This window comes from Danio aesculapii, chromosome 4, assembly GCF_903798145.1.
Source record: "Danio aesculapii chromosome 4, fDanAes4.1, whole genome shotgun sequence".
NCBI classification, from domain to species: domain Eukaryota; kingdom Metazoa; phylum Chordata; class Actinopteri; order Cypriniformes; family Danionidae; genus Danio; species Danio aesculapii.
The window spans coordinates 44,606,749-44,620,285 of NC_079438.1; the positions used below are offsets into that span (position 1 = coordinate 44,606,749).

General features: G+C 33.8%; 2 protein-coding genes and 1 non-coding gene across 6 annotated transcripts in view; all 3 read right to left on the reverse strand.

Moving 5' to 3' along the window:
• Window positions 1-2,584: 2,584 nt before the first annotated feature.
• LOC130224120 (U4 spliceosomal RNA) lies at window positions 2,585-2,725 on the reverse strand. The gene has a single exon (XR_008837196.1). It is a non-coding gene; the product is annotated as a U4 spliceosomal RNA (small nuclear RNA).
• Window positions 2,726-4,200: 1,475 nt separating this feature from the next.
• On the reverse strand, window positions 4,201-9,560 carry kcnj8 (potassium inwardly rectifying channel subfamily J member 8). Its single transcript, XM_056455775.1, has 2 exons — window positions 8,934-9,560; window positions 4,201-7,492 (listed from the first exon to the last, which is right to left on the reverse strand). The coding sequence occupies exons 1-2, from the start codon at window positions 9,281-9,283 to the stop codon at window positions 6,592-6,594; spliced, it is 1,251 nt and encodes a 416-aa protein (XP_056311750.1). The 5' UTR covers window positions 9,284-9,560; the 3' UTR covers window positions 4,201-6,591.
• Window positions 9,561-11,980: 2,420 nt separating this feature from the next.
• Window positions 11,981-13,537, reverse strand: part of abcc9 (ATP-binding cassette, sub-family C (CFTR/MRP), member 9) — a 58,734-nt gene continuing 57,177 nt past the window's right edge. For 3 of the 4 annotated variants that reach the window (XM_056455780.1, XM_056455778.1, XM_056455779.1), the window contains one exon: window positions 13,179-13,268. Coding sequence is in view for 1 of the 4 variants with exons in the window: in XM_056455777.1 (XP_056311752.1) it covers window positions 13,131-13,268 (138 nt within the window). In the remaining 3 variants the exon portion in view is untranslated. Of the gene's footprint in view, window positions 13,269-13,537 lie in introns of all 4 variants that reach the window. The other variant, XM_056455777.1, reaches the window with a different exon arrangement.

Sequence of the window (13,537 nt, forward strand, 5' to 3'; positions counted from 1 at the left end):
TCAGAAGAAAAAGATAATTGGATTTATTTTATTACGTGGTAGCTGATTCATTTATTATTTATTGGGCTACTTTGTTGTGAAAACCTGGCAAGCCTGTTTGAGAGATCTGTGAGAGAGCGCAACCGGATTTGCGCACAACCCGGAAGTCATGCTCTAAAGCAAGCAATCTGCAATCAAAGCAATAAACGGGTCATTTTATTGTTATAAAACAAACAAGCTGCAATCAAAGCGATAAAACTTAATTTATTGTTGGAAGTAATTACAGTCAGACAGAAGTTGTATTAGCATTTTAGAGACTGTATTGGCATTTATGTGGTTTATTAACATTTTTCACTCACATTTTCTCACACTATTGAACAGCTTTAAAATCTGACTATATTTTGTACAATATTAAAGATTTCTAAAAAGTATTTGTTAATTTTTGTCAAATTTATTTTTGCTTTTTAAAACGATTTTTTAAATATGTGGCGTTAACAGTAATAATCAGCTTCAAAACTTTTAATCGCAAAACAATTAAACAAATATTTTGCTTATTTTAATGTTTGAGTTAATACATGTTTTACATTTTGCACAATATCAAATGTTTTTAAAAACTTTAAATCTCATATTATTATATATTATTGCAAAACGTATGGGATACTTGTATTTTTGTTCAGTTTGTCTAAAATCTGTCAAATAAAAACTCAATTCTCTCTCTATGTGTATATATATATATATATATATATATATATATATATATATATATATATATATATATATACACAGTTGAATCAGAATTATTATCCCCCCTGAATAATTTTTTCCCCCAATTTCTGTGCAACAGAGAGAAGATTTTTTTTTCAACACATTTCTGGTTTATTTTATCTTTGCCATGATGACAGTAAATAATATTTCAAGACACTTCTATACAGCTTAAAGTGACATTTAAAGGCTTAATTAGGTTAATAAGGTTAACTAGGCAGGTTAGTGTAATTAGGCAAGTTGTTGTATAATGATGGTTTGTTCTGTAGACAATTGAAAAAAATTGCTAATAATTTTGACCTTAAAATGGTTCATAAAAAAATTAAAACTGCTTTTATTCTAGCCTAAATAAAACAAATAAGACTTTCTCCAGAAGAAAAAATATTATCAGACATACTGTGAAAATTTCCTTGCTCTGTTAAACATCACTTGGGAAATATTTAAAAAACATAACAAAATTCAAAGGGGGGCTAATAATTCTGACGTCAACTGTGTATGTTCATTTGCACAGTGTTAACATGAAGGAAACATTAAATACATTTAAAGTTGTTTAATGGTATGCAAATATGGAGGATGAAACCTGCAAAAACAATAAATAAATATGCAAATATATAAATAAATGAGTAAATAAATCCTTAAATTCCTGCATAAATAAAATAATAAATAAATATGCAAATAAATAATGTATAATGTGTATAAAATCCACAAATTCCTGCATAAATATTTTTTTACAAAATAGTAATTTAAATGATTTAAAATTAATAAATAATTAATTAAATAAAAATAATTAATTATTAGTGCAGGCAAGTAAAAAATTAAATAAATTACACGAATGTTGAGGATCCTAAATGCTAAACTGAAGTTTTATTCCCCCCTCCCCCCTTTCAAACGTTTATTCATTATTCTCAACAGCATGTAGACCTGAGAAAAGGAAATACAGAACTGCGGTCAATAAATGAATAAATGTTGGAAAAGGGGAAAATTCACTTCAGTTTAGCATTTCTGAATGCCCCAACATTCGTGTAATTTATTCAATTATTTACCTGCCTGCACTATTAATTATTTCAATATTTATTCATGCAGGAATTTGAGTTTTTATATACATTTATTTATATATTTGCGTATTTATTTAATATTTATGCAGGAATTTATGGATTTATTTATTTATATATTTGCAGATTTATTTGTTAATTATTTTATTTATGTGAAAATGTATGGATTTATATATTTGCATATTTATTTATTATTTTATTTATGTGGAAATTTATGGATTTACTTATTTATATATTTGCATATTTATTATTTTATTTATGCAGGAATTTATGGATTTACTCATTTATTTGCAAATTTATTTATTGTTTTATTTATGTGGACATTTATGGATTTATTTACTCATTTATTTATTTGCATATTTATTTATTGTTTTTGCATGTTTCGTCAAATGCTGCAAACATAAAAATAACATGTTAACTACAAGTAAGCTTTTAAATAAATATAGTATGTATCAAATTCATTTCAAATCTTTGTTATCTTACACAAAATAATATATATATAAAGATTTTTTTTCCCAACAGATCACACCTCAATCCAGCAGATGGCGGTAAGGCAGTTTGCAAGCTGCCTATATATATCACAGAAGAAGAACTCACCAAGTAAACTTTAGCTGCCAATAAATATCACCGAAGACTTCACCCAGTAAACATCCTGAAAATAACCCAGCTATTAAAGAACTCTTTCGAAATAACAACCTCGGTACACCGCATTATTAATTCTAGATGTATTTTAATCATTCAGGTTATCTTGTCATTTATCGGTTTAATCTACTGTTTCACTGAATTATCAGTCTCTGTCGAGACCGTCAAAAATTGCCAGTGCCGACTATATTTCAAGTCGTCACGGCGGGGTATTGGGTAAAGTTTTCAATTAGCAATAATCGCGCCTCGGATAAACCTCATAGGCTACGATACTGCCACTGCGCAAAGCTAAAGACTTCAGTTTCACTCAGAGGAGCCCATCAAACACCACACCAGTCCCGTCAACGGTAAGTGAACTAATATCATTCACTCTCTAATAAACACGGCGGCTGCGAAGGTTGCCTATCAGACAAAACGGGTCAGCATAAATATGTCTTACAAAACATTTATTTTATATAAGTATTTTACAGAAATAAAGTCGATTGTATACCGCCGCGCGGTGCATGCTGGGACGCTTGGAAGCGAAAACAGAACAAACTGCTTTAAACCATACACAAACGTATTTCTTAACCTACAAACGCTCGCGTAAATAAAAGGCATTTTCTCTACAGCTATTAACAGTGCAACGCGTTGATTCTTCGTCTCTTTTTAAATCTAAAACCTGAAATTCACTTTTAATGTCAGAACTGAGTGACCAGCAGAGGGCAGTGTTACTCTATTAAAATAATGCTATCTTAAAGAGATAGCTCGACCAAAATTAATATTTGCTTATATTTTTTTCCTCACGAATGTTTTCAAACATTAAAATCTAATTAAACGACAAATATGTATTGAAGAATGTCGGAATCTGGTAACCATTGACTTTTTTTTTAAAGCTGGGGAAATTACTATGGAAGTCAAAGGCAACCGATTAACGCTAATAAGTTGTAAGCATTTAATTGCGGATTTTTTTTATCATTAAAGTGCTTAGTCGATGAAAATGCAATGTTGGCTTGTTACTGAAGTATCACGACTAACTTTACATGTATACAAACGGTAGATTAATTATAAATCTCATGCTATGAAAGAAGTTATATTTATTTATATAGTATCGTGAATTTATTTTATGATACGCTTGACTGACTAAGCAAGCAATAAGCATCCTCAAGACAGTCGACAAACATAACGTTAAGCTACACAAACTTCAGAAACACCAACAATCAAGTGGTGTTTACTTGACTGACTCTCCAACAATGTTCGTTTTGGAAGTTCTTGCTAATCGCAGGGAGGATTTTTGAGGACCTCATCAAGATGGCGCCGCGGATGTGCACAGCACCTATAACCTGTATATTTATAACAAATATTTTTTGGATTTAACATCCAAATTCTTTTTGACTAACTTCATCTCTGTTTAATGTTTATCGTATTTCTTTTTTTCCATATTTATTTTGTGTTGTCACTTGTCACTTTATGTACACTGGAAGCTTCTGTGGCCAAAACAAATTCGGAAGCATACTTGTCAATAAAACTGATTCTGATTCTGAAAGTTTACTGCGTGTCCAACACATGCAGTTTCAGCAGTTCACCACCAGATGCCGCCAACACATGCAGTTTCACCAATTTACCACCAGATGTCATCAACACATGCAGTTTCAGAAGCTCACCACCAGTTCACTGGATCATTTCAGCATTATTAATACTGCCAATTTATATTGTAGTTTCCATTGCTAAAATTACCACATAAAAAAGAGAAGAATCCAGATGTTTTGAGTATGTGAGTCATTTATTTAAGATAAAACGGTCAAATATATAAATATATAATATTGTCCATAGTATAGTACGTTGTATGTGATCATTCACTTAACTTGCCCAATTATTATGTGGAGGTTTTTGTTATTTGGGGAGGAAATGCACTTTTTTGAAGATCAACAGTTATATATAAACATGCATTATAAATGCACTTCATCATCTTGTTCAGTGAGCACTTTCATGTTCAGATTTCGTGAAACTATTTCCTCTTCACTTACACAGGAGCTCAGTATGACATACAAGTACTAATGAACCAACAAACTAATGTAATTCACCTTAAAGGTGAGTGCCAACTACAATTTCACTCTTAATCCACGTGGCTGTGTCACATTCTTTCCTACTATCTGCTTTCAATCATACTATGTAGATCAGGACTGCCCAATCCTGTTCCTGAAGGGCCACTGTCTCGCACAATTTAGCTCTTCAATTCAAATCAGCTAATCAAGTTCTTACTAGGTATACTAGAAACGTCCAGACAGATGTGTTGAGGTAAGCATTAAAGTAAGAACCTACTCTAGAGTATGCGATTTTTGACTTCATTTGCAAAGTGCTTCCTTCTAACACATCCCATAAAGATCATGTGCTCAGCCGGAAGGTTGCTGGTCTTTTATAGCTCTTCATACACTTCTGACCACATGAGCGATTACATTAACAAATCATTCAAATCAAATGCGTTGTCAACTCCGACTGGAAGAGGTCAAAAGTGAAAAGCTCAAAACATTTTGGTCCCCTGTTATACCTGTATTTAGAGTTGTTCCCTTGTGATTGGACAAAAGTGCGTCCAAATAGTGTAAATATAAACAAATTGTGCCTGACGTTACAATACAATGATCAAGTTACAGAAGTGAACATAAAAAAAGATCATGACAGTAGGGGCAACTTTGACCATGTTCCCAGAACTTTGAGTAGTGCACATAGTACATGCCCTCTTCTTTGAGACAGTCCTCGCTGCAGCCCGCAGCTGGATGACATAATGGACGATCACCTATACCTCCCCTACTCTAAACCCAACCGTCCCAGTAGCATGGGCATTACCGTGGTACAATGTACACTACGTATTGGACCTGGTCCAGTACATCATCGTGGTGACAGACTGCAGCGAGGACATCTTGTCTTCCTTGGTCACATTGGCGCATAAATCTGTGGCCACACTGGATCTTCTCGTCATGTCTGTGGTCTACACCTTTCCTTCCAGGATCACTATGACCTCAAGATAATTCCACTGCAGCTCCATGGCTGTTAGATTATTCAGAGAACTGTCTTTAATTATTGATGTGATTATGTTCAAGGGTGCCAACAAGAAGACAGACATTCTGGTAGATGGGGATGACCTCCCTCTCAAGGGTCATGGTCATGCGGACCATTTTTCAAGCAGGCTGTGACCACTATCTTCAGGCAGTCTCAGACTGATAGTTTTGACGCTGATTCGAGCATGACTGATATGTTCACATACGCTGTAGGAGAAAATCTACCAGGTTTAGAAACAATAAATCAGGTCTGAAAGCGCCCTATGAAAGCAATCTGATCAAATTTTTGTCTGCCTCTGGAAGTGGTCCTAACATTTTAGATACCTGTACTATATGAGTTGTCCACTTGTGATCAGATTGACCAAATTGGAACTTATACCAGGTGTAAATGGGGTCAAGGTACCAAACGATGCCTTGCTTTGCACCGTTTACAATCATGAAACCAAAACGTAGATAAAAAAAAGAGACAAGGATTTAAGTCCGGCTCACACTGTGCAATTTTTATTTTTATCATTATTTTTTTAAATAAATTCTTTATGATTGCAGATTGTCCGACTGTACAAGCATGATCCCCATGTCACACTGCAAGATCTCAGTTGTCATAATGTCAGACTGATCAACAATCAAGATGTGTGGAACAGACACACGCAAAACTCATCTCTGGAGTTTGACGTCATCAATCCATGACGCATTCGTTAATCCACATTTTGAAATAATACCTCACAGCAAACATTAACATTATCTGTAGCATTAATTATACTCGTAACATGGCTTGATAATAAAACCAGAAAAGCCTTTCAATATTTCTCCAAGGTGATTTGTAGTTGTCGCGCTGATTGGATCATGGGGATAAGTGCTCCTATTGGTTCTAGGTTCAGGAAAGTGCCTAAAGATTTCAGATAGAATTCCACCAGAGGGAAAATTTGATCTAAGAGGCCATTAATTGGTTGTTGGTGGACATCTCCAACCAATGACCAACGACTACAGATTTTAGCCTAGGATTATAGAAATCTTTTAGGATTTCCGAAATTTGTCTCAGGTGGCCAAATCATGGCCAAAATTGCACAGTGTGAGCCGGGCTTTAAAGACAGACTGGTGCAAAGTGCTTTACAGGCGTTTTGTCATGTGACTGCTAGATTGGCTCCGCCTTCAGGGGTGAGGAACTGCACTTTGGGCACAGCGAGAGCTGAATTATTGCGCCGCATGGAGTTGCCCTTGCGCATGGAGTTGTTCCTGCGCATGGAGTTCCTCTTGCGCAGAGAGTTCTGGTGTGAAAGCTCGCTCTTCTGCAGCGTCTGGATCAAGATGGAGGGTTTCTCGTCCAGCTCACGAGCACTGCAGCGAGGGGTGGCCACTTTCACTGTATTCCCGAACTTTGAGTAGTCTACTGAGTAGACACCCTCTTCCTCTGTCACTATAGGCACAAATCTGTGTCCCCACTGGATCTCCTCGGTCACATAGGAGGTGCGAGCCTGAGTGGTGATGCCTGTGGTCTCCACCACTCCTTCCAGGATCACGATGACCTCCAGATCACTGCACTGCAGCTCCATCGCCGACAGATCGTACAGAGGACTGTCTTTATCAATGACGTGACATATGATCAAGGGTGCCAGAAGAAAGATGCTGTTACCGGCCACTGCACTCTCAGTCTGGACATCGATCTGCTGGATGGGGATGACCTCGCCCTCTGGGGTCATGGTCTTCCGGACCACTTGGAGGCGCACGACTGCGTTGATGATCATGCTTTTGCGCAGGTCGCCCACTCGGATCATAAAGCAGAGGCGGTTGTTGCGTACAGCGATGACTGCGTGTCGGCTGAAGATGAGGGTTTCAGCACGCCGGTGGGATTGAGCGGTCTTCATGAAGATGCAGCCAAGCATGACGGCATTTATTATCAAGCCAATGATGTTCTGCAGTATGAGAAAGGCGATGGCGTTGGGACACTGCTCTGTTATCATACGCCCTCCGAAACCTATAGTCACCTGCACCTCGATGGAGAACAGGAAGGCAGAGGTGAAAGAGCTGGAAGAAAAAAACACCAGTTTTAGGCAGCAGAAATAACACCCACATGAAATAAAACAACCTATCAATTTGGCGCAAATTATATAGTTCATATTTATAAATATACACAGTAACATTAATTACTATTATTACTTTATGCATATAGATTTGTCTTGTTTTTTTATTTTGTTTTGTTTGCATTTTATTTAGCAATTTTAGTTGAATTATTTTAGTATAAAATCTACATTCAATACAATTGCTTCGTAATTATATTATGAGATCTTATATATATATATATATATATATATATATATATATATATATATATATATATATATATATATATATATATATATGTATATGTATATGTGTGTGTATATGTGTATATATATATATATATATATATATATATATATATATATATATATATATATATATATGTATATGTATATGTGTGTGTATATATATATATATATATATATATAGTATTATTATATACACTCTAAAGAAACGTTAAGTTATTTGTATTTTTATTTAACCCAATGGTTGATTAAAAAATATTTGGTGCTATGATGGATTATTTGTAACTTTATTGGGTTATTTATTTAATAACTCAACCATTGGGTAAATATTTGGTGCTTCGTTTGGGTTATTTTTTTTAACCTTTATTAGGTTATTTATTTAAGAACTCAACCATTGGGTTAAATATTTGGTGCTTTGTTGGGTTATTTTTAACCTTTATTGGGTTATTCTTTAATAACTCCACTAGTTGGGTTAAAATATTTGAATTTCAACAGTCAACTTATTTAAATTACACAGAACAGCTGTATTAATATGCGTGCGTAATGTTGTTTTTGCGTTATGAAGTTTACTTAAGCTCTAACGCAATAATATTGTAGTGTTTTTAAGTTTAAGTATTCTCATTTTTACACTTAATTTACTAACATTTTAATTAACATTACATTCTAATATGTGACATTTATAAAGGCCTATCAATATTGTATTGTGATGTAGTATTTGTTATTCATTTATAATTATAAAATTCCAAAGTTAAACTTGATTTATCCCTATAATTTCGTTCTTTAATATAATAATTTAACAACGTTAGGAATAAATTCTAAAACATATTAAATTAGCTTTTTATTACATCCACCATACATGAATAATTTTAATAATTATTATATTAAATGTAAAAAATGTAATGACATTTCCTCGTATTAACAAAAACATTTTCCTAAAACGTACATTTACGAAACAAAATTATATAATACCATAAAAATACACTCTAAAATGAAACATATCTTCAGTTTACAACATCTTTTATAGGCTTATACAATAGAGGATAGACATATTTTTAATAATGTAGGCTAAACTCTCCATTTGGACAAAAGTAATGCAAACAAATCAGACGCTTCTGTTTCAGACCCAACACGTTTTTTACACGCTGACCAACCGCACTCACTTGACATTGGTGACGCACTGCTCCACGGCAGGTTTACGGTCGGTGTCCAGATCTCCGTGCCCGAAGGCCACCAGCCACCAGCACATGGCGAACAGCAGCCAGCTGCACAGGAAGGTCATAGTGAAGATGACCAGCGTGAAGCGCCACTTCAGATCCACCAGAGTGGTGAAGACGTCCTGCAGGAACCGGCCCTGCTCGCGGATGTTCTTGTGCGCCAGATTACACGCGCCGCTTTTGGCGATGAAGCGCGCTTTATTCACGCGGTCTCTGAACACCGGTTTACGCGGGACCCGGGAGACAAGCGCCGGCAGCGCAAACTCCTCCGGGATGATGCTCTTCCGCGGCAACATGATTTACAAAAAAAACTTATCCAGAGAGTGTCAAACGCGCTTAATAACCATCCTGTATCCGCGTTTTAACTTTGGCGAAGTAGCATAAACTGTAGGGAAAAAAGTAATTTGACCTCAATAAATAGTTTAACCCGTGTTCTTGGGTCAGTTTATAGAATAAAGGCTGGAAAAAGAGCAGAAGTGAGTGTTTGAAGCGCTTCTGAAAGTGTGTTTCTGATGGAGATCGGGCTGCTCTACTGGACTCATGGGCGGTACATCACTGTCCCACAGCCTCCGACAGACACACACCGGACAGAAGAGCGCTTTAAACTACTTTTACATTTTAAATGGGTTATATTCGCAACTGTTTTACAGATTAAAAGCAATTATTTTATTTATGCAAATTGAAAGCAAAATAAAGATTAGTGCATGTAAACGAACAAACACATACCATACGAAAATATATGAACCGCAAAATTATTGTTATTGAATTATTGTATTTTAACATTTATTCTGAAGAAACAAAAAGAACGCGCGAATTGTCAGTGCATCTTTCGTAATACGATATTATAAGAGGGTGGAGACATATAATGACCGCAGGAGGGCGCCTTTAATTTATTTAAGTTTAAATTAATTTAAATAAATTACCTGAACAAATTACATTTATTATTCACATAACAATAATAATAATAATTTCAATATATTCGACATGTCGAAAATGATAATAACAACAACAATGATAGTAGCCTCATGATTATATTTAATGAACTGATTTGTTTTAATAGCAAACGCAAAAATAAACGTTATAAACTTTATATAAAAGTTATGTGAATCTGCGCATGTATATTAATACTACTACTACACAATTTAAGTTAACTACAATATTTTTAACATTCACAAAAACTTAAGAATGTATGACTCTGTTAATCTTGTTTTCTATGACTGTTATAGCTGATTCTTCTTATATTATGCAATATTCTCCGATATTCTGGAATATTTATTGTAAAAATCGCAATAAAAAAACTATTTTTTCAATTGAAAATGTTTCTCCTTCAGTTGGCAGACATCTAAAGGCTACCCTTACAACTTAGCCTCTGTGCTTCAGTGCATTTTAAAGCAATTATTTAATTGTTATTTATATAATAACACAATATGTTTCTATAATATAATATAATATAATATAATATGATATAATATAATATAATTGGGTTTCTCTATTTAAAAAATGCAAAAATATGAACAGAAGATGGCGCTGTTTAGCAAAGTATTTTCACCCACAGTTCATGTAAATAGTATTAACATTTTTTTAAGTTTAATAACTACACTGTATAACCCAAAAAGTTAAGGTAACTCAAACCGTTTGAGGAAACCGACTGCAACGAACCATTTAAGTTCAAAAACTAATTCTAATGAGTACTGTGAACTTAATCCTTTTGAGTAAATGAAGCAATTTGAGCACAGTAAAACCCGATAAATGAAGAGAACTCAAACCAACTGAGTACTGTAAAACCCAATAAGTTAAGTCAACTTAACTTGTAACTTTGTCAATTTTGAGTTGACTACACTTACTTCATTTGATAAAGTTTACTATTTAAATGTTGCTTTAAAAAAAGTATATGGCATTCAGCAGAGTCAAGTAAACACACATTTTTTTATTTTAAATTCAAGTGTAAAAAATTAGGCACACAGTATAATGATGTTACATGCTTATGGTACAAATGACATATTTATAATTACATATATACATTTTCAAACAGTCCATCAGGACAAACATGCGAACAGCCGTGGTTTTGACCTGACTGTGTGTGTGTGTTTCCACATCACCGGTGTGTGTGAAGTGTGTTTGACGCACATGCGCAGATTCGCAGGTTACTGGCATTTCGCTGCTCACCGCGAATATTAACAAACATATTCATAAAACATTGGGCTAAGCGTCAGAAAAACCAGAAGTGCGTCATTTTACTGAAGCGACAAGGAAGCATTTGTTTAGAGCATCTTTGGCCGTGATTTCCAGAAAGGTGAGCGATCATATGTAGAAAAGATGAAGGATAAATGCAGAAGTGATGTGAGGACAGAGACTGGCACTGTTATGGAGGATGAGGAAAATACATGAAAATTAATTTAGCTTAGCTGTAGACAGACTGTAGAGTCTTTTCGAACATCTTAATAATAGTAATAATAATAATAAAGACTGACAAATCACATGGTTAAGCATATATGCATAAAACTACAATGTAAAACTTTCATGCTGGTTTGTTTTGGGTGAATCTCATAAAAAAAGTTCAAACATTTCGTAATTTAGGCTATACAAATGTTATTTAATTTATTTTAAAGGTAAAAAATTGCCTGAACAGTCACACTGAAAAAAGATGGCCAAATCTTTATTTGACTTTAATATTAATAAAAATACTAATACAGAGCATTAAGTTATTCCAATAAATTCATGTATTACTACATTAAAAAATATGTGTTATTTATATCCCAATATTTACATATTTGGTTCTTTGCTTGTTTGTTTTGAAATAATCCCGTTTTTACTTTTAATTGTATTATTATTATTATTATTATTATTATTATTATTATTATTATATAGAATTAAGTAAAAGCATAACTTACCTGTATGTTTTGTAAATTAGGCTTCATGATTGTATTTTAGATATCTATAATTGTATTATTATTTTTGCATGTGTTTCAGGTTTTAATAGAAAATTACTGAACTAAGACTGACACATCCAAATTAATTTGTCCATATTTAGTTGAATTAAACAAAATAAACCTGTATATTATAAAAATATACCAGACACTTCATATTTTATCTGTCATATTTTAAAATGTAGTAGTAGTAATAATAATAACACTACATTATTCAAGGTACAGTAAAAGCGTAATGTTAAATGCAAAATGTAGCTGGAATTTGATTAGATTTGAATTTAAATTCAATATAATATTTTATTTAAATACAGTTATTATAATTATTTGACTTAAAAGTGAAAAGTACCAATTATACATTTTCCATGATATTCCCCATATTAAGGTTTTGGATACAGAGCAAGCTTTTTAAATAGAAAATTAATTAATTCCTTTTCCTTCGGCTTAGTCCTTGATTTATCAGGGATTGCCACAGCGCAATGAACCAGCAACTACTCTGGCATATGTTTTACCCAACAGATGTCTTTCCAGCCACATAAAAGAAAATAGAAAATAACAAACATAAATAGAAAATTACAAAACAGACAAAAGAAATCACTCCGATTGTTTGATCTCAAAATAAAAACAGATAAAGAAAAGTCTATTTTAGGAGAAAAACGATCTGAACATTGTTGAACAGTTTTTGTGAAATTCACCCATTGAAATATTTAAGATGAAATACAACTGATTTGTCACCTAAGAAGCATAAAAACAACAGAAAAGTAGCTTTTGGTTAAGCAGTTTTGCATAAGAAAACAACAGTACATAGTCTAAAATACAATCGGTTGTGTGTGTGTGTATATATAGGGTGTGAGTAACACATTAGGGTCACTCTGGTGTATTCACAGCCACCATTCTTTCCCTAAATCTGGATCAGCAATGCACTTCAGACAGACAGATGGACGAGAGCATCAACGCCTCGCTCCCAACAGTGTTGATACTAGTCAAAAACACAGTAGATTAATGCTTATTGCTTATGCGTTTCTGAATACACGCGTCATTACCTTAGAAAAAGAGCGGTATGCTAACAAAACGCTAAAAATACTGTAAATCAGATTCATATAAAAGGATAACAGTTCACAGCCTGCATTTAGTTAAGTCCTTTCTACGGTCAGAGCACTTTTAAAATGGCTTTTATTGATCTATTAAGGCCAAAAGTGGTGTAAAGTGGTGATTTTTTTTACATGTCGGCTTTGACAAAAGATGCAAACAAGCCATCCTCCTGCTCCATGAGGATCTCGGGTTTTTCATACTCCATGATGCTTCCTCTCTTCATCACGATCACTAGATCAGCCGTCAGGATTGTGTGCACACGATGCTGCAGAAAATACATATGTCTGTACGGTCAAACAGTGCTTTAGCTGGTGAGATTATATTTAGAGCTCCACCTTTTGATCCTCAAATAAATAACTGAATACTATTATTAATTATAAATAAATAACACTATTGAAATGAAGAAAAAAGCATTATGAATTAAATAATTAAATTAATTTCTTAATAAAACATCAAGCATCACGCCACAACACCACGTAAACATCTCAGCAGGCACAGGATGTCAACATGACTTCTGAATGACGTTGTACCCAG

Bases quoted from the DNA above. Each gene is read 5' to 3' on its own strand.
- kcnj8 (XM_056455775.1), bottom strand. From the start codon at position 9,283: ATGTTGCCGCGGAAGAGCATCATCCCGGAGGAGTTTGCGCTGCCGGCG. The intron at 7,493-8,933 runs GTGAGTGCGGTT...TTTTTCTTCCAG, and splicing joins CAGTGCGTCACCAATGTCAA to CTCTTTCACCTCTGCCTTCC.